Source organism: Rhinopithecus bieti, unplaced genomic scaffold, assembly GCF_001698545.2.
Source record: "Rhinopithecus bieti isolate Rb0 unplaced genomic scaffold, ASM169854v2 scaffold_18745, whole genome shotgun sequence".
Classification (NCBI taxonomy): domain Eukaryota; kingdom Metazoa; phylum Chordata; class Mammalia; order Primates; family Cercopithecidae; genus Rhinopithecus; species Rhinopithecus bieti.
The window spans coordinates 383,387-406,077 of record NW_016809332.1 but is presented as its reverse complement, the minus strand read 5'-3'; the positions used below and the strand labels follow the sequence as shown (position 1 = coordinate 406,077).

Here is a 22,691-nt window from a genome sequence, read left to right as displayed (position 1 = left end):
ATTCTTTTCTAAGGAACTTTTCTTGGAGGTCCTCACAATGTTTAATAGAATGTCTTATATGGAATATCAATGGGACAATGTATATATAAAGAGATTGCAAATTCTAAAACCATAATTTAAATATTTGTCATTTTAGTAGGTGATCATTTCATAGGGGATGAATTACAGAATATAACTGAATGACTTCTAATAGAATTCCTTTTTATCTCTAATTGATCAATCTGAATTCTCTAATAACCAGATTCAGACACATTCACAAGAACTTCTAATCAGAACAATGATCTGGAGAATCTATACTGTCTTCAAATATCTGCAAACTTAAAGACTAAATTATGTTTCTCTCACTGGTCCTTTTATTTATTTATTTTAAAGTAAAAGTCTCTTTTACTCCACCTCTTTAATCCTACTCCTTTCCATACATGTAAATATTCTATGGTTTATTGTTTAATATGTACCCTTCAGTTGTCCTTGTCTTTAAATTGACATAAACATTTTATTATTTGATCTCAAAGTAAAATCATGTTTTTTATTCAGGTGAACATCATTTTCTAAATTTTGAACATGGATAATCTTCCTAAACATACTTGATAAATTATTTAACTAAAATTATATATCCTCTACTTCTATTCACATACATCTGGAGATTTTAAAAGTAGGAAATTGTGCATCTGAAAATTTTAAGGAATCTAAATTTAAGTGTTTACCTGGTGACATATGTCAATTGAATCCACATATCTTTTTGCTTTTAAGTAATTAAATGCCAGTTTGTATCCTGTTAAGACAAAAACCATAAAACAGAATGATGGAGTACACTGCTACTATTACTTTTCCTTGCCTCCTCCTCTCTTTGCTTACTCACTAGAGAATCTGTAAGGGAGGCTGGTGAATGAACAATTAAACTACACTGTACAGAGAATAGAAGTGTGATAATAGAAGGCAGAGTGACACAAAAGAAGTGTAAGAAGAAAAGAAAGTGGAGTTGGAAAAAAGGATCACGGTGAATACACTGATTGGTCAGAAAGCTGCCATTCCACAACTGTGGTTTCTATAACTTACTAGAAAAGTCTCATTTATTTCAGGTTATAGTAAAAACTCATCATAAGGCAGTAAATGACAACACAGCCATTGATTTATACAGTACAGATTTATTTAGCACTTACACAGGCAAACTGATGCCTACAGTTATGAGGTTTGCATTCTATTAGGAGAAAAAATACATTTTAAAATAATTTCTTGAGTAAATAAATAATTTCAAAACTGAGATAAATGTTATGAAAGAAAGATCCAGGCCAAGAGTTACCATAAAGAACCTGAATCAGGGAAGAAGAGGGTATCAAGAGATGTCTGAAATCTGAAGAATGAGGCATAAACTAGCCTAAAGTGGGAATCAAGGACACTCTCAGACAGAGAAAACTGCATGGATTAAGGCCAGTGGTAGGACACATAGGGAGTTGATGAACTTGGAGTATGGCAAAAAGACAAAGCACGTAGGAGGGCAACAGAGAGGAAGGCAGATTAGTCATCAATGACTGGTAAGAATTATCACAATTACTGATAGTGAAATGCCACATTTCTACTATCAACAATTAGAAGAATGTTTAAGACATTCCTTTTAATGGATGTTGTTCTCCTGTAACATGCTATAAAAATGAGAAAAGAAGACAAGAAAAGTAACAGTAGCTGTGCACTCAGTAAACAAGATATAATGCAATATAAAGTAATGTGTAATAATAAATATCTCACTCTACCTCTTAAAAATATGAAATAAGAAATGTGAATAGTGCTCTTGGGCTCTAATAAAAGTACCAAACCAAATGTTTAAAATTTTAAGTGTTTGAAAATAATTACTGGCTAACATTATCAGATGGTAGTAAAAAGAAAGAAATAGAAATGATCTAAAATTCATACTATTTTATACAGTCAGGCACTGCATGATGATGTTTCATTAACAACAGATCACATACATCATGGTGGTCCCAAAGATTTTAATACTGTATTTTTGCTGTACCTTTTATACATTTACATACACACACTGCTTATAGCATTCAGGACAGTAACATGCTGTACAGGCGTGCAGCCTAGGAGCAATAGGCTATACCAGATAGCCCAGGTGTGTATTAGGATCTACCACCCAGGTTTGTGTAAGTATACTCTTAAGATGTTCACACAATAATGAAATTGTCTAACAATGCATATCTCAGAATATTTCCACTGTTAAGCAATACATGACTGTATATATATATATATATATATATATATATATATATATATCTACACACACACACAGGCACACATGCACAGGGCCTATGACAGAATCTCACAGCTCAGATTTTAGACAAAAATACGACGTTCCAGAGAGGTAAATTTGATGTCATTACCAACAAATTCTAAAATGAACTAAAAGGGTTTGTGACATTCAAAAGAAAAGCAATTTTAAGATGTCAGGCCAAACATACTTACATGGAAACCAGTCAAGATGTCAGTTTTGGTTTGTGGCTTCCTGACTAGCTTTGGGATCTTATGCAAGTGGTTTGAGCTGTCATTTTCAGGTTTCCTCATTGCTAAACCAGGAATAACAACTCCTCCTTCTAACTCTTAGTATAATTTTAAAAATCACATAAAATACTTGTGAAATGGTTTTTTAAAACCTTAGAATACCACAAAATATTAGCATTTTTTATATGTAAACATTCAATATATTATCATCACAGAATTTTAACACTGGAAGAAACTTGATACACGACCTAGTACAAAAATTTCAGAGGAAATAAAGAGCTCAAAAGGGGAAAGAAAATGTGCACTGCAGCTGTGCTATACCTGCCACACTTACTAGAACTCAACCACATGCAACCAGGAGAGACAGAGAGAACGCAAACATTGTACACAGTCTAATGACTGTCACGTTACCTGAGAATGGGTATGAAGGGGGCAACATGAATAGTTTCTTCTCTCATTGGATCTCAGTTGTTCCTAGTGTGTTTCTTTTCTTCCTCGTATATATTTAAGGTATACAAAATGATGTGGCTGTGTATATATGTATGTGTATATATATTTATTTATTTATAAATAAATTTTTGCAATTTACTGCAGTCAAGCAAATTATCCATTCATCATTCATCCTGGTGCCTCTTATAATGACAATATTCAATCCTGAAATCTATGGAAAGAGCATGAGCATGATTTTTTTTTTTTTTTTTGAGACAGAGTTTCACTCTGTCAACCAAGCTGCAGTGCAGTGGTGCGATCTCGGTTCACTGCAAACTCCGCCTCCCGGGTTCAAGCAATTCTCCTGCCTCAGCCTCCCGAGTTGCTGGGATTACAGGTGGCTGCCACCATGCCCCGCTAATTTTTGTATTTTTAGTAGAGATGGTGTTTCACCATGTTGGCCAGGCTGGTCTCGAACTCCTGACTTCAGGTGATTTGCCCACCTTGGCCTCCCAAAGTGTTGGGATTACAGGCATGAGCCACCGTGCCTGGCCATGAGCACGATTTTAAGGGTTTTCTGACAACTGAAAAAGTGAAATGCATTGTTTATTTGGCAGGCAGGTTGAGGAAGTTAGATGCAATGACAATCTTAAGGATGAAATTGAGGAATTAATGGAGAGCCTTAGAAATAAATGTTTACCAAAGCAAAGTTGGAGGAACTGATAAAATAATCTACAAAATACAATGATGATACAATGAAAGAACTAGTCATTTGGAATCTCTTTATTTGTTGAGGTCTTCCAAGGAATGGAATATATAAATAATTTAACTTCTATGTGCATTCCTTCTGTGGAATAAAGTGTCAAAATTAATATTTTAAGGATATTTAAGGACTTTTTATTTTATGAGGTGACTTTATTCTAAAAGATATGTCACACCTTAGAATAAAAAATACTATAAAATCATTAGTTCTTGTGCTTTGTACAAGTCTAGTATAGTATAAGAACAGACTCCAGGAAACTAAAAGATGAGGGAAGACCTGAGCTGACAGCAGTTAGTGTGAGGGTGACTCATTTGACTGCAAATCAAAATTGAATTCACACTGTGACATGGCTGCTGAAAAGACTGATGCCATCTTAGGCTGAATTAACAACGACAAAATGCCAAATCAAAAGAAAAAAATAGCTTAATTATAACTAGCCAAATCATAGTTAAGAGGTTTTTCATTTATGGTACAACAGGTCAGAGGGGCATGGAAAAATAAAGCAGCACTTTCCAAACTTACATGGCCATGGCATCTACCACCTTCATACTCCATTCTGTTTAATTAAAAAAAAAAATAATTATTAAAATCTCCCCAAGTGTTCCAAAGCACAGTTTGGGAAACACTATTTTAGAGCTTCCAGGAGACAGCAACAAGGAAGATGAGAGACTCAGACAGAATTCAATCTTAGGAAGAATGGACGAGTAACTGCAGATGGCTTGAAAAGAAGCCCTAGGACACAGGACTGAAGACTGCAATTTAAAGGGTCATGATCTGTAAGAGGGAGGCATTCTGTAGGTTGCTCCGGAAAACAGACTTGGGCAGTTTCAAGGAGACATATTTCAACCCAACACAAAGAAAGAGTACACAAACATGAGGATGAGCTCCCTGGCATGAGGGGAGAGGTTGGTCATGACATATATTCTGATGCCACCTCTGTTAGGGACACTGTAGATTAGCATTACTCAAACTAACAGCCTATAAAACACTGGGAGTGGATGATGTTTCTAGATGCTCAGGAGAAAAAAAAATGGCCCATGGTCAAATAATTGTGGGAAACACGGCCCCTCTGTGATATCCATCGCAATATACATTAGTGTTTAACAGCTTTGAGAAGTAAAGAAACCTGTGTAATTAAATTTAATGCAATGTTTTCCTAACTTACTTTACAATGGAAACATCTTTTTCCATGGCATTCCCAATTTCAAAATAGCACCTCCTTTTAGAAGGAAGAGAAGGGGGCAGAATTAGACTAGATGTACACTGAGGTGACTGAGGACAAGTTTGGAACTCAGGAAATTGAACTATTAGTAGCTAATAATATATTATAAATATAAAATTTATTCTCCTTTCGGAAAGGTTGGCAATGAAAATTGACTCAATGTTTATCGTTTTGAAAAAAATCAAATGCATTTAAATGAAAAGTAATAAATAAAACATAATTTTCTGTGAAAATCTAGGTGATTGCCAAACTCACCTACTGCTGGATTTGTCCGATTGCTATATTTCCATGCCATCTCATAGTTCAAGGCGGCATCTGTATACGCTTGCTCTTTTTCCATAATGTATCCCATGTATTCATAAGCTTTGCAGCAAGACTGAAGAAAAATGGGAGACATCAATAGATTAAACCTGATATCACTAAGATTTTATGGGATGTTTGTGACTATAGAGGTCAATCATATTAACCCATTTAAATGACAAATCAAACAATGGTTTTCAACCTTGGCTAGGCAATCAAATTTTTTACTGAACTTAATAAATGATTCTGATGGCAAGTCTCCATTACAAATCTGCAGGATCAGGGTTTTCTTTACAGAATCAGAAATACACAACAGGGCATTTGTATTTTACACAAGCACATGTACACTATTATGAGTAATTTCAACACACACAAAAACGGAGATAAGAGCATAATGAACTCCACAAACCCTTATCTTCAACAATTATTTCGTGACTAATACTGTTTCACCTCTATCTCACAAACCTACCCTTCTGTATTAACAGAAAATATCCTCAGATATTATATCAACTAAGTCTAAATGTGTTAATGTGCATCTCTAAAGATGTTATTTAAACAGAAACAATTTTATCTCACCTAAAATGTTTACGACTCCTTAATAGCACCAAATATCCAGTACTGTCCAAATTTTAATTGTTTCAATATAATTTGTTTTTGTTAGATTGAGGACTGAATAAGGACCAAACATTGTAAGTAGTCAATGTTTTGATCTAGTCTTTTTTGATCTAGAGGTTTCCCTTTAGTATGTCTGTCTGTCTCTCTGTGTCTCTTTTCTTGAAAAGAAATGCAATAGAAATGAACATTTATCGCCAAATTTCTCACAACGCAGGTTTAGTTGACTGCATCTTTGTGGTGTTTATATAACATATTCCTATGTCACTGACATTTTCTGGAAATTGTAATTAGAGGTTTGGATTCCATTTTGATTCTGGAGGGGAGGGGTGAATCTACTTCTAACATCAGTGCCATGATAAGCCACACTGGAGCCTGAGGCATAAAAACATGGATGTGTGTTTTTGTATATTTCTTAATTGTATTTTTTTCCGAGAATATGATTTAAAATATTGAAGAATCTGAAAGTATATATTAAAATCACTACATTTAAGACGGAACATTTTATTTATACCTAAACTTAATTTCTTATCATTTTACTTTTCTCACTTTAATGGAAGAAATCTCACCAGCAATATTTTCATTAAAACTATTACCAATTACCCATTTTTAAAAAAACATAAAAATATGAATATAGGAATGCACATATTCTCTTTTGACTCAGGCTCCAATAAAGTTCAGCACAGCTGCATTAAATTATTATTTATCTTGACTACTGAGTGTTTCACTTGTCTCATCCCAACCCTAGCCCTGCCACTGATGTATGTTCTTCTATTGGGAAGCACAGAATGTCTGATTCTCCATCTTTTTGTGATGTTATATCCATATATAAATTTATCAGGGTTGAAAAATGGGGACAGTCTATCAGTCTTTCTTCATTTGTTAGCTGGAAAATGTCTATGATGAGAAACGTCTCATTGACTATTTGGTTAACCAATTCTGTATAGAAAAGGCAGGATATTTATTTGCAAGCTTTAGAAATAGCAGTCTGTTCACTAGCATACTGTAGTGGTCACCAATTAGGTTTTTTGTTTGGTTTTTTCTATTTTGGATCTTTGAGAAGTCATGGATTTAAACAGATTTTATGTGTTTCAATATATTGCAGTTATCATTCTTATCGATACTCAAAGTATCCCAACTTCGGCTGCTGCAGGTGTCTTCAAGTTGGCCCCTAGATCTTTGACACAAACTCTAATCATCATGGATAGCTTCCTTCATCATCTGGTACAGCAAGACAGTCTAGTGTTGTCTTGTACATTTCCTGCCCCAGATATGGATGACTTCCATTTTTTAAATTATGTAATTCAAGGTTCCTAAGCTTTAGTTCTTAAATGTCATGCTTTCAATATCAACATATTCAACCAGCAGGGCTGAATGAAGCTTCTAAAGCAGCCATCATGTTCAACCATGCAAGGTATTGTTATCAGCGTTCTGGCAAACTGAAATTCTGTGTGCACTGAAATTCCCATGCAATCTTGGTTAATCCTAGACTAGATATGAAAGGATAAACTATTCAGCAGTTTAGATTTTCAAAGCCTATTAATGAGCATTCTATTTTTCAAAGCCAATTTAATATAAAATTTATGTAACTAATCATCTAGAATAGTTTATACATTGATAAATGCTTGGATCATTCAGGTTCTTAAGTTCCTAGGAAAGAATCTTAATAGTACTAGATAATCACAATGCCTCTTTAAAAAATAAATGGTCCATTTGTAATCTAATTTGCTCAAGGAGAATAGAACAGATTTACTGTGATTAAGATTTTGAAGTAATTGATATGAATATATGAAGATAAATATCATTTCTAAGTTGTGTGCAATTATTTCTCAACAAAAAAATAAATCTTAACTTTAAAGAACTGCTATAATGACATCTTTTGTAATTAAGCATCAAAATGTTAGTAAAAAGTCTTAAATTCTAAGGACTTTATAATATTCAATTTTATACCTAAAGATAAGGAATTTTTATTAAACAAACAAAATTAAAAGCTGAAATTCTTTCTCCCACAAAATATATTATGCATAATAGATTCTAATAATGAGAAAATGACATGCAGCTGCAGTAAATTCATCAAGCGTATTTCTTAATGGGAGGGACAGACGTCCGCAATTAATGTTCTTCTGCAATTTTCATTAGTTCTGGGATGAGATGGATAATCACAGGCAAACGTTTGACATTCCAAAAACACCTTCCGTTAAGTGGGGCATCACTAGAGCTGAAACTTGAAATTGCATAAATCTTTTTTTTTTTAAACTTTAAAGGACAAACGGCTTTTTTCTTATTATTAATGCTTGTTTCTTGATTGTGGTAAGAATAAACATTTAATTTTCAAAAATCACACAGGAATCCTTGGAAATGGACTAACACTCAACGATATCTATATGGAAAGCTCATGCAGCAAAGGTCAATAATTATTTTCTACTCTTCAATCACCTACTCTATTATGACGTAGGCATCGTTTTAATAGTTCTTCTGCCATGTCATATTTTGCTGATTGAATGTAAATATCAGCAAGTAGCAGCCAACTCTTCTCAAATTCTTCGGCATCAATAGCGTTCCAATTCATTTTCGCAATACGTTTCAGCTGGTTTCTGGCTCGTGGAGTCTGTTTCAAGATCATATAAGCTGTTGCCATTCCCAAGAGTGCTGGGATATGATCCTTCTATAAGAAAATAAACTTTTAGACCACAAGATGCACAAACATAAATGTCTCAAAAACATACAGAAAGCAGAAAATGCTGCATGAGAACTAGTTTGTGGATTCTATTTCTAGTTCCATTACAGATAACTGTGATTACAAGTCATTATTTAACACATCAAGTACCCTCAAGCTGCTATGAAGAAACTTGGTCAAGCACTGTGTGGTCAAGATAATTCAAGACAATGACAACTATTCAGATGCCATATGCACACAATTACAATAATTAGTGAGATTTTATCTTTAATGGGGTTCAAATAGTCATGTTTTAGTTTTGTATAGAAACAGAAAAAATAAAACTGTTTCAGTAAAATCTTTATTGAGCAGTTTGTATTTCAGATTTAACATTTAGGCTCCTTACTTCTTTCACCTGTCAAAGACGAGTAACAATAATTTACCTGATGATGGTCCCTACCCATTATGACTTCTATTGCTTTATTCCCCTCCCTTCTCCTTTTATCCAAAAACCTCTTCTCCCAATAAAGTTTGAACAACGGAATGTTAAAAATAAGGCACATAATTAATTCACCACTTGGAAAGTACATGAAATAAACTCATGCCTTAAATTATGCTTTTAGATTTGGAGTCTGCAGCTTCCTAAAACAAGCTATATGATATTCTTTTGGATCGAGTTTGAAGTCAGAGAATGTCACTCTATGAAACCAATAGGTTAATGAGAATTCATATAAAATGGAGGCCATTAGTGATCTATCCAGACAACTAACTTTCATAAGCAATAATGTGTATGTTCCTGATTAAGGTAGGATGCTTCTTAAATTTCAGCAGAGGGATTATGATGCATTTATAAAGAAGCCTCAGCTTAACATACAAATAAAGGGGCCAGGTGGGCAGCTCACGTCTGTAATCGAAGCACTTCAGGAGGCTGAGGCTAGTGCATTACGAGACCTCGCCTCTACTAAAAAATAACAAAGAAAAACTAGCTGAGTGTGGTGGCCAGCCCCTGTAGTCCCAGCTACTCAGAAGGCTGGAGTGGGAGGAGCTCTTGAGCCTGGGAGTTCAAGGCCACAGTGAGTTATGATCATGCCAGTGCACTCCAGCATGGAAGACAGAATGAGACCCTGTCTCAAAATAAAAACAAAAACAAAGGGTAAGAAATTGTGACTGAGGACTGGTGATATCATTACTATAGTAGAAGTATACTATAAGATAGCAAATTTGGGTAACTGATAAGGAATATTGCAAAAGGAGAGTGGTAAAATGTTCAACATCCAACTGATCACGGTTGGAAGTAAGAAATAACTCTGGAATAGAGAAGGGCAGTACATCAGGGTTTTATAAAAACAGCTTTTATAAATATAAAAACTTCCTTACCTCAAATTCTATGTCTATCAATAAACTTCCAAGATGTAATCTGTTCCTCTAGGTAAGGGGTGGCAAAATGGTTTGAGTGTTAAATCCAACTAATTGGTTGTAGATTACGAAGACGTGTAGGATGTTACCAATAACAGAGCCTCTCCCTCTCCCCAACCCAGCCCACCTCAGGTGGGCCAGGAGAGGAGAGAAAATAGAGGTCTGCTACGTATTTGTCAGCGAGGCCCTAGGACAGCCTAAGAGGAGGAGGGTCCTATTAAAAGGTCTCACATTCCCCCTACACTACACAAATAAAAATAACCTCTCTGACTTACACTTTGAGTTTGATTAGAATCTACCAGTTGTTCACAACTTGATCACTCCTGCGTGAACTGAAGAACAGTTTCTAAATGCAAACCTGAGTTCTAATCCCTGTATTAGGTATTTCTTTCTGGTGCAGACATCCTAAGACCTAGAGCCAGCTTCTCTCTCTGTCTCTCAATAACTCGAAATTGCGGTAACTTTAGATTGCAAAGGACAAGACTCGATGTGGACAATACAGCTGTATTACAAACATCTCATCTTTATGGTTCGAGGTGATGCAACGAAAGCAAGTGGAAACACTTTAGCTTGGGTTTAATGTATCTTCCAGCATTTCCTCCATGATTTCCTGTCACATACCTCTTTTTCAGTCCCTCTGAATGACACACAGGATTGTGAACATATCCTATGTTTTTCTGCCTCCCTGACTTCGTTCACATTTTCCTCTTCCTCTGGAACACACCGTCTTCACTTCTGCCTCTTAAAATGCAATTTATCCTGGTTCTTCAATCATACCTGTTTCTTAAATCCTACTTTTCTTAAATCATACCTTCTTTACAAAAGGTCCCCAACTCTCCTTATACTGTCTCCTACAGCATTTTTATTTGCAATTCTAGTAAGGAATGTAACGCATTTTGCTTTGTATTAAGTCATCATAGTCAGTATGCTTGCCTTGTCTTCCATAGACTATGAGAAACTTGAAAAAAGGGACCATACATTATTTATCTTTGTGTTTCCCACTATGCTTAGCACTTGCTGGCTGCTTAATGAATATTCATTATATTGAATATATGCAGCCTATGAGTTAAAAGAAAAAAAAATGTGAGATAAAATTTGATGCTTATGAAACTTCAGCTCAAATATCATTATCTTTTGAATAATATGGTTCGTAAACAGATCTGAAGATAGTATTTTACTAACCACATACGTAAGGATGATTAAAAAAATAATGCAGTCTCATCAACAGAAAGCAGGCATAGTCTTTCTAGGAAATAGCTGTAATATCATTCACTGCTTTTGGCTTTTTTTCCTCTCTTAAACTTCACAGTAGGGATAATGGATTTAGTCAAAATAAACTTTCTCATTGTTATGAGATAGAATAGCACATCACAGCATTCAGTAGCTATGGCACTTGACATGAGACTGCGCTTCCTCATGTTCCTAGAGATTCTCTTAGATGTACATGATTGCTCTACTTCTGCTCTGTCTTCATTCAGCAGCTGTCATCCATCTGCTCCACAAAGCCAATTCAACAGAGCATGACCCCTGAGCACATTACTTCAATGTGTGCAGAAGGGCATTGCTTTGGAGGGCTGCTGCTGACATGCTGCCCTGCTCTTTTGTTCCAAGTGTGGTAATAAAGCTGCCATCTAGGATACTTGTACCCAAGCCACAACATGAGTTGCAGGTCTCCCAAACCCCTGACATCTCAATCTCCTCCAGGGCCCCGGAAGGTGAGGGGAAAGAGTTCACCGTACAGGGCTTTGGGTAGTTTATTGTTGCCACTGTGACCACTGAACCACAAAATTCTGTGTGTCCTCTGAGAGACACAAAATGAGCTTCCAGTGGCCTACAGCATCACTGAATGGAAGAACAAACATGAAATCCAATGAATATGCTTAAAAGTAACTTACTAACTGCTGATGGGAGGGTATCTAGAATTCCTTTCTTAATATCAAGTAATTGAAGAAATAAAGTGCTGTGTGAGGGAAGGAAAAACAGTATCTACAGAGTAAGAAAAAAAGTGGAGGAGGCCGAGGTAGGTGGATCACCTGAGGTCAGGAGTTCCAGACCAGCCTGGCCAACATGGTGAAGCCCCTCTCTACTAAAAATACAAAAAACAGCCAGGCATGGTGGCAGGCACCTACAATCTCAGTTACTTGGGAGGCTGAGACAGGAGAATTGCCTGAACCTGGGAGGCGGAGGTTGCAGTGAGCTGAGATAGCGCCATTGCACTCCAGCCTGGGTGACAACAGCAAAACTCCATTTCAAAGAAAAGGAAAAAAGGTGGATTCAAGCACAGCGAAGAGAAGAAAGCCTCTGATTTTGTAAGAATAATACTATGAAAATAACAAATCTGAAAAGATTGCAGGAGGTTATTTCAGTGTTGCCAAAGAATATCATTATTTGTGGCCGGGAGCGGTGGCTCACGCCTGTAATCCCAGCACTTTGGGAGGCCGAGGCATCACGGTGAAACCCCGTCTCTACTAAAAATACAAAAAATCAGCTGGACGTGGTGGTGGGTGCATGTAGTCCCAGCTACTCGGGAGGCTGAGGCAGGAGAATGGCGTGAACCTGGGAGGCGGAGCTTGCAGTGAGCTGAGATTGCGCCACTGCACTCCAGCCTGGGCAACAGAGTGAGACTGTGTCAAAAAAATAAAAAAAATTAAAAATTATATAATTATTTGTATGACTAAGTTATAAGCTGTCAGTATTGCTCTCATGTAGCTATATAGCTGGAAAAATTCCAAGTTCATGTAAGTGAAGAGGTAAGATACCAGGGCAGCCAGGTGTTTACTTCCACTTAGTAAGTTAATCTTGGCTACATCTACAACACAGAAATTCTCCAGAGGATAAAGTGGCTCCCTTGAGAATTAACTTACATACTTTTGAAGAATTCCCTTTCTCTGGAATTTAACATTCCAGTAGAGAGAAATACATCAACAACACATGAAAACAGTAACATCGTCTCTTCTGCAAAGAAGGGGACATTGTATATGCTCAACTATATACCTAATTTTTAATAAAAGTTAAGCTGGGCGCGGTGGCTCATGACTGTAATCCCAGCCCTTTGGGAGGCCGAGGTGGGTGGATCATGAGGTCAGGAAATCAAGACCATCCTGGCTAACACAGTGAAACCACATCTCTACTAAAAAATACAAAAAATTAGCCGGGTGTGGTGGTGGGCCGCCTGTAGTCCCAGCTACTTGGGAGGCTGAGGCAGGAGAATGGCGTGAACCTGGGAGGTGGAGCTTGCAGTGAGCCGAGATCGCACCACTGCACTCCAGCCTGGGCTACAGAGCAAGACTCTGTCTCAAACAAACAAACAAAACAAAGCAAAACAAAACAAAATACCAAACAAAACAGGTAATTAAGCCAATCTTTCTTCAGAAAATAAACAACTAATCAAAATACATGTTTCTACACTACCAAATAAAGATAACATACGAAGCTGAAAAAGAAAATCCACTAACCTCAGATGCTGCTATTTCAGTGAAGGTATTTAATGCTTGTTCAACATTAGATTTCTGTTTGGTAGCCATTAAGCAATAGTTTTCCATTATGCGAAGCTGTACGTGACCCTGAACAGTCTGAGGTTTTAGTTCCTTAAGAAGTTTTTCTGCTGTTCTTACTGCCAATTGCACAGATTCTTGCTTCTCAGTTGAATTACTGTATATAATTAAAAATAAATCACTTATGTCTCTTACTCATGATACAATTCATTGAGATTAGAATTGGCTTTTGCACAAAAAAGCTCTGGGCATTCTTTTATACTCTTTTTGTCATTCATTTAAAAGTAATCTTTTGTGAAGAATGTCACTCATTCTCTTCTAATACAAAGTGAAGCACAGTTACAATGCATTTTAAACAAAATTAATAGGGACTCAATAAAACACCATTAAGCATTAATTTCCTCTAGAATGAAGACAAAAGTTAGACAATATCTACATGTTGTAAATGTGTGCATTCCAGCAAATATAAAACTATAAGTAGAATCATAAAATTAACATACATCTATTCAAAAAGTGAAAGGAAAGAAAAGGAGGAGGAAAAAGTGACAAATACTGTATTATTTCATTCTATGTTTAATCCATTTTACATACAGGAAAACTGAGGCTCAAACAGGTAATTTGCTAAACGTCACGCAGCTAATAAGTGGTAAACCTAGGACCTGAATCTAAGTTCATCAGACATATAAAATCTACTCTGTTCTCCTCACCACATTGCCTATCAGACTCTCAGAAATTATGTGTGTCAAAAAGTAATTTCAAGTGCAATTTGAATATTTAATAGCAATTTTCTTGTTTTATACACACAAACACACACATATACACAAATCAATTAATAAAAGGAAATTAAACACTCGAAGTCCAATCACTAAAGCCACTGGTCTTCTTCTCAGACCTTAGGCTTATCTTACCTAAAACATGTCACGCTGTTGACTACCATTTTCAAAGTTCTTCTCCCTTGGCTTCTGTAACACTACACCGCTTTAGTTCTCTTTCTACCATGTTGATTGCCCTTTTCTGACCTTCCTTCCTCCTCCAGATCCCTTAAATGTTAACAAACTTAACACTGAGTTCTCAGATTTTTGTTACTTCATTCTACCACTTTCAAAGAGGCCATTCATGGAGTTCCAACTATGCACTCTGCAGATGTCTCCCAAATCTCTATCCCTAGCTGTGACCTCTCTTCAGAGTTTTAGTTTTGTATTTTGAATTGCCTGCAGAAGATTTCCACTTGGATAGCTTATAGTTCCATAACAGTAATGTTACCTCAACCTTCCTAAAACAACCATACACATGTCACTTCCTTGGTCTAATTGGTCTCTGTAATCCAAGCATTAAAATCTGTCATTGAAATCTCTTGGCAATATAGTATTAATTTTCTCCTGCTCCTCCATGTATCTTCCCCTGAATACTATGCACTGCTATGATTCCTATCAACTCTGACAATACTTAATATCCATGTAAATCCATTTATGCTTAGTTGCAGATTGAAAGGTTTCAGATATTGTCTTGCCTCTTAAGTAAATTACACACTCCTGAAGGCAGGAATTACCTCATATTCCCTTTATGTCCTAATACATTCCCCACATGCCTTGCCCAAGTCTAAAGAGAGACAGGCTACTAATGCAGGTTGATAAATAACCATTGACTAGCAGTATACCACACTAACAGCAGTCAGGACTCAGTCTAAATCTTGTCTCCATCATTACTATCACATTAAACAAGTTGACTCAGCTTATTTTGCAATACTGTTGTAGAAAACAAATGAGATAGTGCATAGAAAGTAGAGAGGACAGGGTCTGGAAAATACCTATCATTTGTTGTATAGAGGACAGGGTCTGGAAAATACCTATCATTCGTTAAGTAGTTACTATTATAGTGTGGATAATTTTTGCCATAGTTGTCAAATTCTACAATTAGGGGAGTGTCTTCATAACATGTCTATTATTATCTAGGAAACCTAAAAACATTTCATGCCTGTTTCAGAGAATAGTTATGGTAGCAATAACTAATCTATTGAATAACTATTCAATTTGCTAAAATAACTATTCTCTGAAACAGGCAATGAAATGCCTATTTATTTTATTCATCTGCCCTTTCATTATTGCTATCCTAGAATTTAGTTCTTCTGTATAGTATCCTGTTTATTATCTCCAACAAGTGTTTTTTAAAAAAGGATAATATGTCAAATAACTCACCCCAGGTCTCCATCCAGGTTTTCAAATACTTCACCTCCAATAGTTTCATTATCGGGATTCAAACAGATTTCTATCATATTATAAAGGGCATTTTGGCCCCAGTCACGATCTTTCCGAGCTTTATTAAAATGTCGAAGGGCATCATTTGGTTCTCCAGTGTACCTTGTTAGATGTTTAAAAGAATTATTTATTTCAATCACTGACTACAAAACTTATATTAGTTTATAATCTGTCTGGTAAATAAAACTGATGAACTATTTTGAAACGTACATTTTTTTTTTACTACAAAGCAAAGCTTATTCTACTTGATTTACAATGAGAAAAAAAATTATGTAGCATTTATTTGTCAATAGATTTACCAAAGATATAGTCCTTTACAATACTGAAATCCTGGCTCCAACTTTGCTCTGGAGTTACGTTTCTCAGCCATTGAGAAAAATCTTGGGACATCCTCGAGTTTTCCACATCTTCTTAGGAGATCAATCAAACGAGATAATGTCATATAATTATCTGGAAATAAATAATACTTCAGATATGGGCAACATTTTATATTGTTTCTTTTGTTGGTTATAATTCTACTTCATTAGCATATAATTTACTTATATAAAGTACATTTTAAATATAAGTAAAAAATGCCTCAGGGTATAAGTCCCTAAAGACGCTGTATGGCCAACTAGATGATCTACTAGATGATATAGTTTGGGCTGGGTTGGTCACATCTACATAGGCAAATCTGGAAAAATGCATATTTCTTGTAACTTTTCTACTGTTTGGGGGACCACAACCTTAGAGAAACAGCCTCTACCTAGGTAATCTAGACTTTCAACTGTGTAGTTCAGGAATACCGATTTAATTGCACAGGGCAAGTTCACTGTAGGTCTCTGAGAACCCCTCTCCTACTTACTCTTGCTAGGAAGGACGTGGGAACAGTACAATTGACAAAATAATGTACGGGGTGGGCAATAAGAAATTTTTCTCCAGTCTCTCTTTGATATGTACATGTAGCTAACATACCATATGCTAACTTACCACACTAGAACCTTAGCATATTAGTTCCCATATTTTAATCCTGTTTCACCTTCTTCTAAAAAAAATTAATTCATTAATTCATTCCTTTGATCTCAGGTATAATTTCCTGGCAGGTTCCTAGAAAGCCTTCTCCCAATTCTATCTAATTCTCTCTTATCACTAACAAACTAAGTTTGAGAATAATTTAATAAATCTTTTTTAGGATTGTAAAAATAATGTATAGACACTATAGAAAATAAGGAAAAAATATAAAAAGTATAAAGAAAAAAATCAATATATTTCCAGCTAGAGATTAGCACATTTTGGTGTGCTTTCTTTCATATATTTGAAAACCAACTGATATATAAATGTAAGCAAAGATACGTTATTTCTTTGTTTACATTCATACAAAATTGACGTTTATTTACATATATACAAAACTGGAGTCACATTTGGGGTTTTGATTTTGATTGGTTTTGATTGGCTTTAATGTTGATTTTGATGAACATTCAACAGTAAACATTTCCCCATTGTCATTAAAGAATCTTCCAAAACATGATTTTTAATGGTTGCATAAGGGCCTACTTACTGATGATTCACATTATTTATTTCTTTATAGTGGTGTCTTTTAGATGTTTGGGTGCTCAAGTTTCAGTTAGCACAGGACTAGGGATTTGTAGGGGACTTGCAAAAACCCTTACATAGGCTATTATCAACATGTTCTTAGGTTGAATTTCTAGAATTAAAACACAAAAACAAAAAAGCTTGTTTTAAAGCTATTTATCCTTGACTCTATTTTGCTATTTGAAAAGAGATGACATCATGTAAATCCAGCAATTTTCCTGAGTATATACCCAAAAGATTAAAAGCAGAGACTCAAACAGGTATTTGTACACCAATGTTCACAGCAACAACCTTCACAACAGACAGAAAAAGTGGAAAGAGCCCAAATGTCCATTGCAGTTGAATAGATAATCAAAATGTAGCACGTACCTATAAAGGAATATTGTATATTGTATGTCAGCCATAAAAAATAAGAAAATTTTGACATACACTACAACATGGATGAATTGTGAAGACATTATACCAAGTGAAATAAGCCAGACACAAAAGGACAAATGGTGTGTGATGCAGCTTACATGAGGTGCCTAGAATAGTTAAATTCATAAACACAGAAAGTAGAATGATGGTTGCTAGAGGCTCCGGGAAGAGGAATGAGGAACTGGTGTACCGACTTACAGTTTGGAACGGTAAAAAAGTTTTGGAGATGGGTAACAGTAATGACTTACAAAACAATGTGAATGCATTTAATGCCACTGAACAACACACTTAAAAATGGTTAAGATGATGAATTTCGTGTTATATACGTTTCACCACAATACAAAATATTCTTTAAAAAAAGAACTTCTGGAAACACTGTATCTACTCAATTACAGGATGTTAAACTAATACAGGTTGATAGTATCGTTTGTCCCCTTGACACACAATCTTGAGTCCAGAGATTCTGTTCATCACACCTTTTAGCATCACTAAAAAGGGCACAATAAGAATATGATTTCAGAAAAAGACAACTCAAATATTGGTCGTGTCGTTTAGCTATGTGAATTCAAACAAATTTCTCAAATTCTTTGAGTCCAATCCACTTATTTTCTTAAAATAGGATTATAATATTGACTGTAGGAATGCTGCTATATAAATAAAGCCACAAAAAATATTTATAAATTATAAATGTTATTAATAATATTTATACTTCCAAAAATTTTGATAAGAAATAGAATAACTACCCCATAATAAAGCCACAGCATCTGGAAGCTGTACTGGATTAAGGAAGAACTAAAGGTTAAAATTTCTGGTTAAATTTTGTTTGCATGATAATGCTAGTATTGTCAACATTGGGAAGGCAATTTCTAGAATATGTCTTATATACTATTGAAATGTATTCATTATTAGTTCAAGTTATAATTTCCAGTGACAGATTAAATTACATTCACTTGTCTTTTGGTTAACCATGACATTTGCAAATTTCTGCACTTAAGAAATCCATTAAAAACTAAAATGTGTATTACCCTCTAAAAAACTTAGCTGGTCCATCTTTATTGATGGATAGTAAGAAGATATCAAAATAGTTATAGGGTGATGAGATGTGGCAAGCATACAATGCTATGGTATGGTATTACAAAGCACAGGATTCCGAACTTTGCCTGGAGGAGTCGGGAAATTTCACATAGGAGTTGACCTTTGAGCAGCCTCAAGGATAGGAGGAAGATCTTACTAGACAAAGGCATTCCAAGTAGCAGAAGGCATGCGCCAAGAGGGAAGCAGAGAACAGTGTGGGGAGTGTTCGTAACTTTGATATTATTAAAGTGGAGGAAGAGGGATAAGAAATATAAATGGTCAAATAATTTGGGGCCATATTATTATTAAAATAATGCTATGATGTCAGATGTTACCCTGAAGCACTATCTTATATTTTAAGCAAAGGGATACCTTCTGATTTTTAGAAGTGATATGCTAGTCCTTTGATGACCTGGAGCAGCCAAAACCTAGAGGCTGGAAGATGAGTTGGGAATCTGCACTAGTTCAGATGAGAAGTGATAAGGGTCTTCATGAGAGCAGTGGGTTAGGATACGACAGACTGGATGTGTTAGCTAGCTATCAAGCAAACAGAACTAAGGAGACAGGTTAACCGATTAGTATGAAGGAAGGGGAAAGCTCAGGGCGATCTGGAGATTCTGACAGAGAAAAGGGGCAATCTGTCATGACAGCAATAATTAGATCTAGAAGATGAATTTTTCAGCTACTTAAATTAAGTCAAATTTGTACTTAATTTAAGTAGTTAGCTTATTACATTTACATTATAATATTTAGCTTATTACATTTCTGAAATAAGCTAAAATAGAGCCTTAATCTAAAGTACAAGATGAGTTACTGAGGATAAACAATAATGTACACATAAAATGAATGTAGATACATATGTTTTAGAGTAATTCCAACAAAATAGATCTGTGGATAAGTATGTAAGGTACTAGTAAGAATAAGGCATACAACACAAGATTAAAACTCTTAAGATTAAAAATATCACATAGACAATAAAAATTTACTGAAAATTTTGTGGTTGTTTCTGAGACCGAGTCTCACTCTGCCATTGAGGCTGGAGTGCAGTGGCGTGATCTTGGCTCACTGCAACCTCCGCCTCCCAGGTTTAAGCGATTCTCCTGCTGTGTTTTTAATTGACTTGGTGTTTTACAGTCGTTCACTGATCCATTCAACCAATAAACATATATGTTGCCACATTCATGTGCGTGGCATTTTGTCTGATATTGGGAATATAAGATAAATATGGTGAGTTCCCTGAACTTGAGGAGTCTACAGTCTAATAAACAACACAAAAATGCACATATTTTTAGTAAAATACTATAAGTAATAAATATGTATGGACAAAGTAACCGAGGATTAGGGTTACCAACTCATTCCAGTTTGCCTGGGACTTTCTGTTACCGTGGGAAATCTCGCATCCAGGAAAACCCTTCGCTCTGAGGCAAATCTAGGATGGTGGGTCATGTTACCCAGCATCACCTAAGACATTTTTTAATGTAGGTGGTGGTAGTGGGATGCAGATTTACTTTTGTATTTTCCCCCAAGAGGGATATATTTTAGATTATGTGTTTGGAAAGAGAAAAGAGATAAGGAAGCTAAAGTTCATTTTAGGCAAAAGGAAAAAACCCAAGCAAAGACTTGGAAGCATGGTTGTATGTCATTTGGTGTTGCTGGAATACAAGATCCTTATATTGCATTTATAAAAAATTGCTTTTATATTTGTTTACAAACAGTCCAAAGCAGTCAGTCTACTCAGCCAATTTTTTTGGGAAAAAGGCTGCTGCCAACTAACAGAAACTTAAGTGAAACAAAACCCACAAGACACATGAAGGCTTCTTCAAATCTTAGAAAACTATAATGTGTGAGATTCTTCAAATCTTAGAAAACTGTAATACTTTTAATGACTTAAGAATATTCACAACAGAAGAAGTTTGTTTTTTTAAGAAATAAAGTTAGATCATTGTCTCAAAGGGAAAGACTGTGAAATGGGAACCGCTTGAGATAGAATGAAAATATTATGTATATTACTTTCAAATGGTAGTTTAGAGAAGAGGAATAAGAGAAAACAGTGTGGAACACAAGGTAGAAATGGCAGGGAAAAAAACGACACAAGCCTGAAGAAAATAAAAGTAGGTTTGGGCAATGTGGGTGGCAAGATGAGCCCATATTTTGCACCCAGGGTGAGTGGAAGAGGTGAGATGGTCAAGTAATTCACAGCATTCTTTTAAGTAACATCTAAGTGCACTCTGGAAAAGACAGGGCAAAAAACAAACGAAATGGCCTCTGGTAGTCCCAAGGTGGAAAAAAAATTAAATAGTAAAAATAATAAAGAGAAAGTATTGATATTACTGTAAAAAACAGATCATATTTTTTCCTTTCAATTTTTGTGCTAACTGGGGATATTTTATTTCTAAGTATGAACTGATGTTCTCTAAATTCAAACGTCTTTTTATTAAAAGCATTAGTAGAGGTAGCCTGTAGAGCATATCTAGTTCTTTGAGTTGCCCTGCTTGAAGGATTGCCACCTCTGTGTCTCTGTGGCTCTAACCAGGCAGCTCTGACTCGGGTTTAGAAGAACTGAAACACAGCTCTAGGACTTTCTCTGCCATTTCCAACTCTTTTTAGTAACACAGGTAGTAACATACAGTCATCTATTAGTCAAACAGTTCCCACCTCTCTTTCTTCTTTTCCTCTTTCCTCTCTCCCTCCGTCCCTGCTTCCCTTTCTTCCTTTTCTCCCTCACTCTTCTTTCCATCCAGTATTTGTCGAGTACTAACTAGGCCAGGTATCCTTCTCAATTCTGGAAACACAGCAGTGAAGGGCAACGTTTCTGGTCACTTGATGCTTCTGTTCTATGATTTATAGTTTTTTTGGTTTTGTTTCACAAGGGCTACACAGAACCCAAAAATCCTAAAAAAAAAAAAAAAAAGCCAAACCCCAAAAACCCAACTGAATAGAAAACAGGATAAAGGGATGGGGAGCAAGAAGTGGTGCTACTTGATGTAGGCCAGTGAGGGAAAGGCATTCTAAGGAAGAAGCAGCACCAGAGCAAAGGCCCAAAAGAAAATGAGGCAGCAGCCAGATGGACCTTTGGGAGGAGCACATTCCGGGAAGCAGAAACAGCAAACAAAAAGGCTCAAGGCTGTAACTGGCTTGGGCTTTTGCCTACCTAGTTTCTGTTATTCCTTTCTTCTTTACTATCAGAATTCTGATTTTATTCTATAGGGTATTAGATGCAGCTAAAAGATAACGTTTCCCACCTTTTTTGCAGCCACGGAGTTGATATTACTAAGGGTTGGGTTTTATTTTTTTGCTGGTTAAGCCCTTTCGTCCAGCTCTGCATCCACCTTCCCCATCTGGGCCCTGGAACATCAATGCCCAGCACCGCAGTGATCATCTTGAACCATGAGGTGATGCTCAGGCAAGTCAAAGTAACAACGTAGAACAAAAAGAGAGAAGGCTCTGGTTTCCTGAAGATACCACGGAACTGCCATACCAATCCCTACACAGTGTACTTTTAGATTTCTTTTACAGACAGAAAATTAAAAGCCGTGCTTTTTTAGCCTAGAATTTTCAGGGGCATCTCTGCCATTTTCAATGAAAGCATTTCTAAAGTCTTTGTAGGCTAGGGATGGAAACAGAGATGAGTTATGACGATGTTGCAATAATCTATGTGGAAGATGGCAATGGCTTAGACCAGGGTGGCAGTAACAGAGGTGGTAAAAAGTGATGGCATTCTAGGTGTACTTTGAATGTAGCACTAACAAGGATTTGCTGATAGACTGGAGGTGATATATGAGAGAAAGATGAGACAAAGATTAACTGTGAGGTCTGGGCTGGCATAACAGTGAGCAGTGATGCCACTCACTGAGGTGAGAGGTGGGGCTGGAGCAAACTTAGAGGGGAGGGAAAGATCAGGTGTTCTATTTTGGACAAGTTAAGCTTGAGATACTCCTAGACATCTGAGTGGGAATGCAAAGAGGCAGAGGTGTACATGAGTAAG

At 36.0% G+C, this 22,691-nt stretch overlaps 1 protein-coding gene across 3 annotated transcripts in view; it reads right to left on the bottom strand.

Moving 5' to 3' along the window:
• TTC21B (tetratricopeptide repeat domain 21B) overlaps positions 1-22,691 on the bottom strand; it is an 83,996-nt gene that overhangs the window by 2,095 nt on the left and 59,210 nt on the right. For 2 of the 3 annotated variants that reach the window (XM_017889186.1, XM_017889188.1), the window contains exons 23-28: positions 15,943-16,093; positions 15,584-15,745; positions 13,350-13,545; positions 8,263-8,487; positions 5,166-5,286; positions 705-772 (exon numbers count right to left, since the gene is read on the bottom strand). In XM_017889186.1, coding sequence (XP_017744675.1) covers positions 705-772; positions 5,166-5,286; positions 8,263-8,487; positions 13,350-13,545; positions 15,584-15,745; positions 15,943-16,093 — 923 coding nt within the window. Of the gene's footprint in view, positions 1-704; positions 773-3,693; positions 4,245-5,165; positions 5,287-8,262; positions 8,488-13,349; positions 13,546-15,583; positions 15,746-15,942; positions 16,094-22,691 lie in introns of those variants that run through there. The other variant, XM_017889187.1, reaches the window with a different exon arrangement.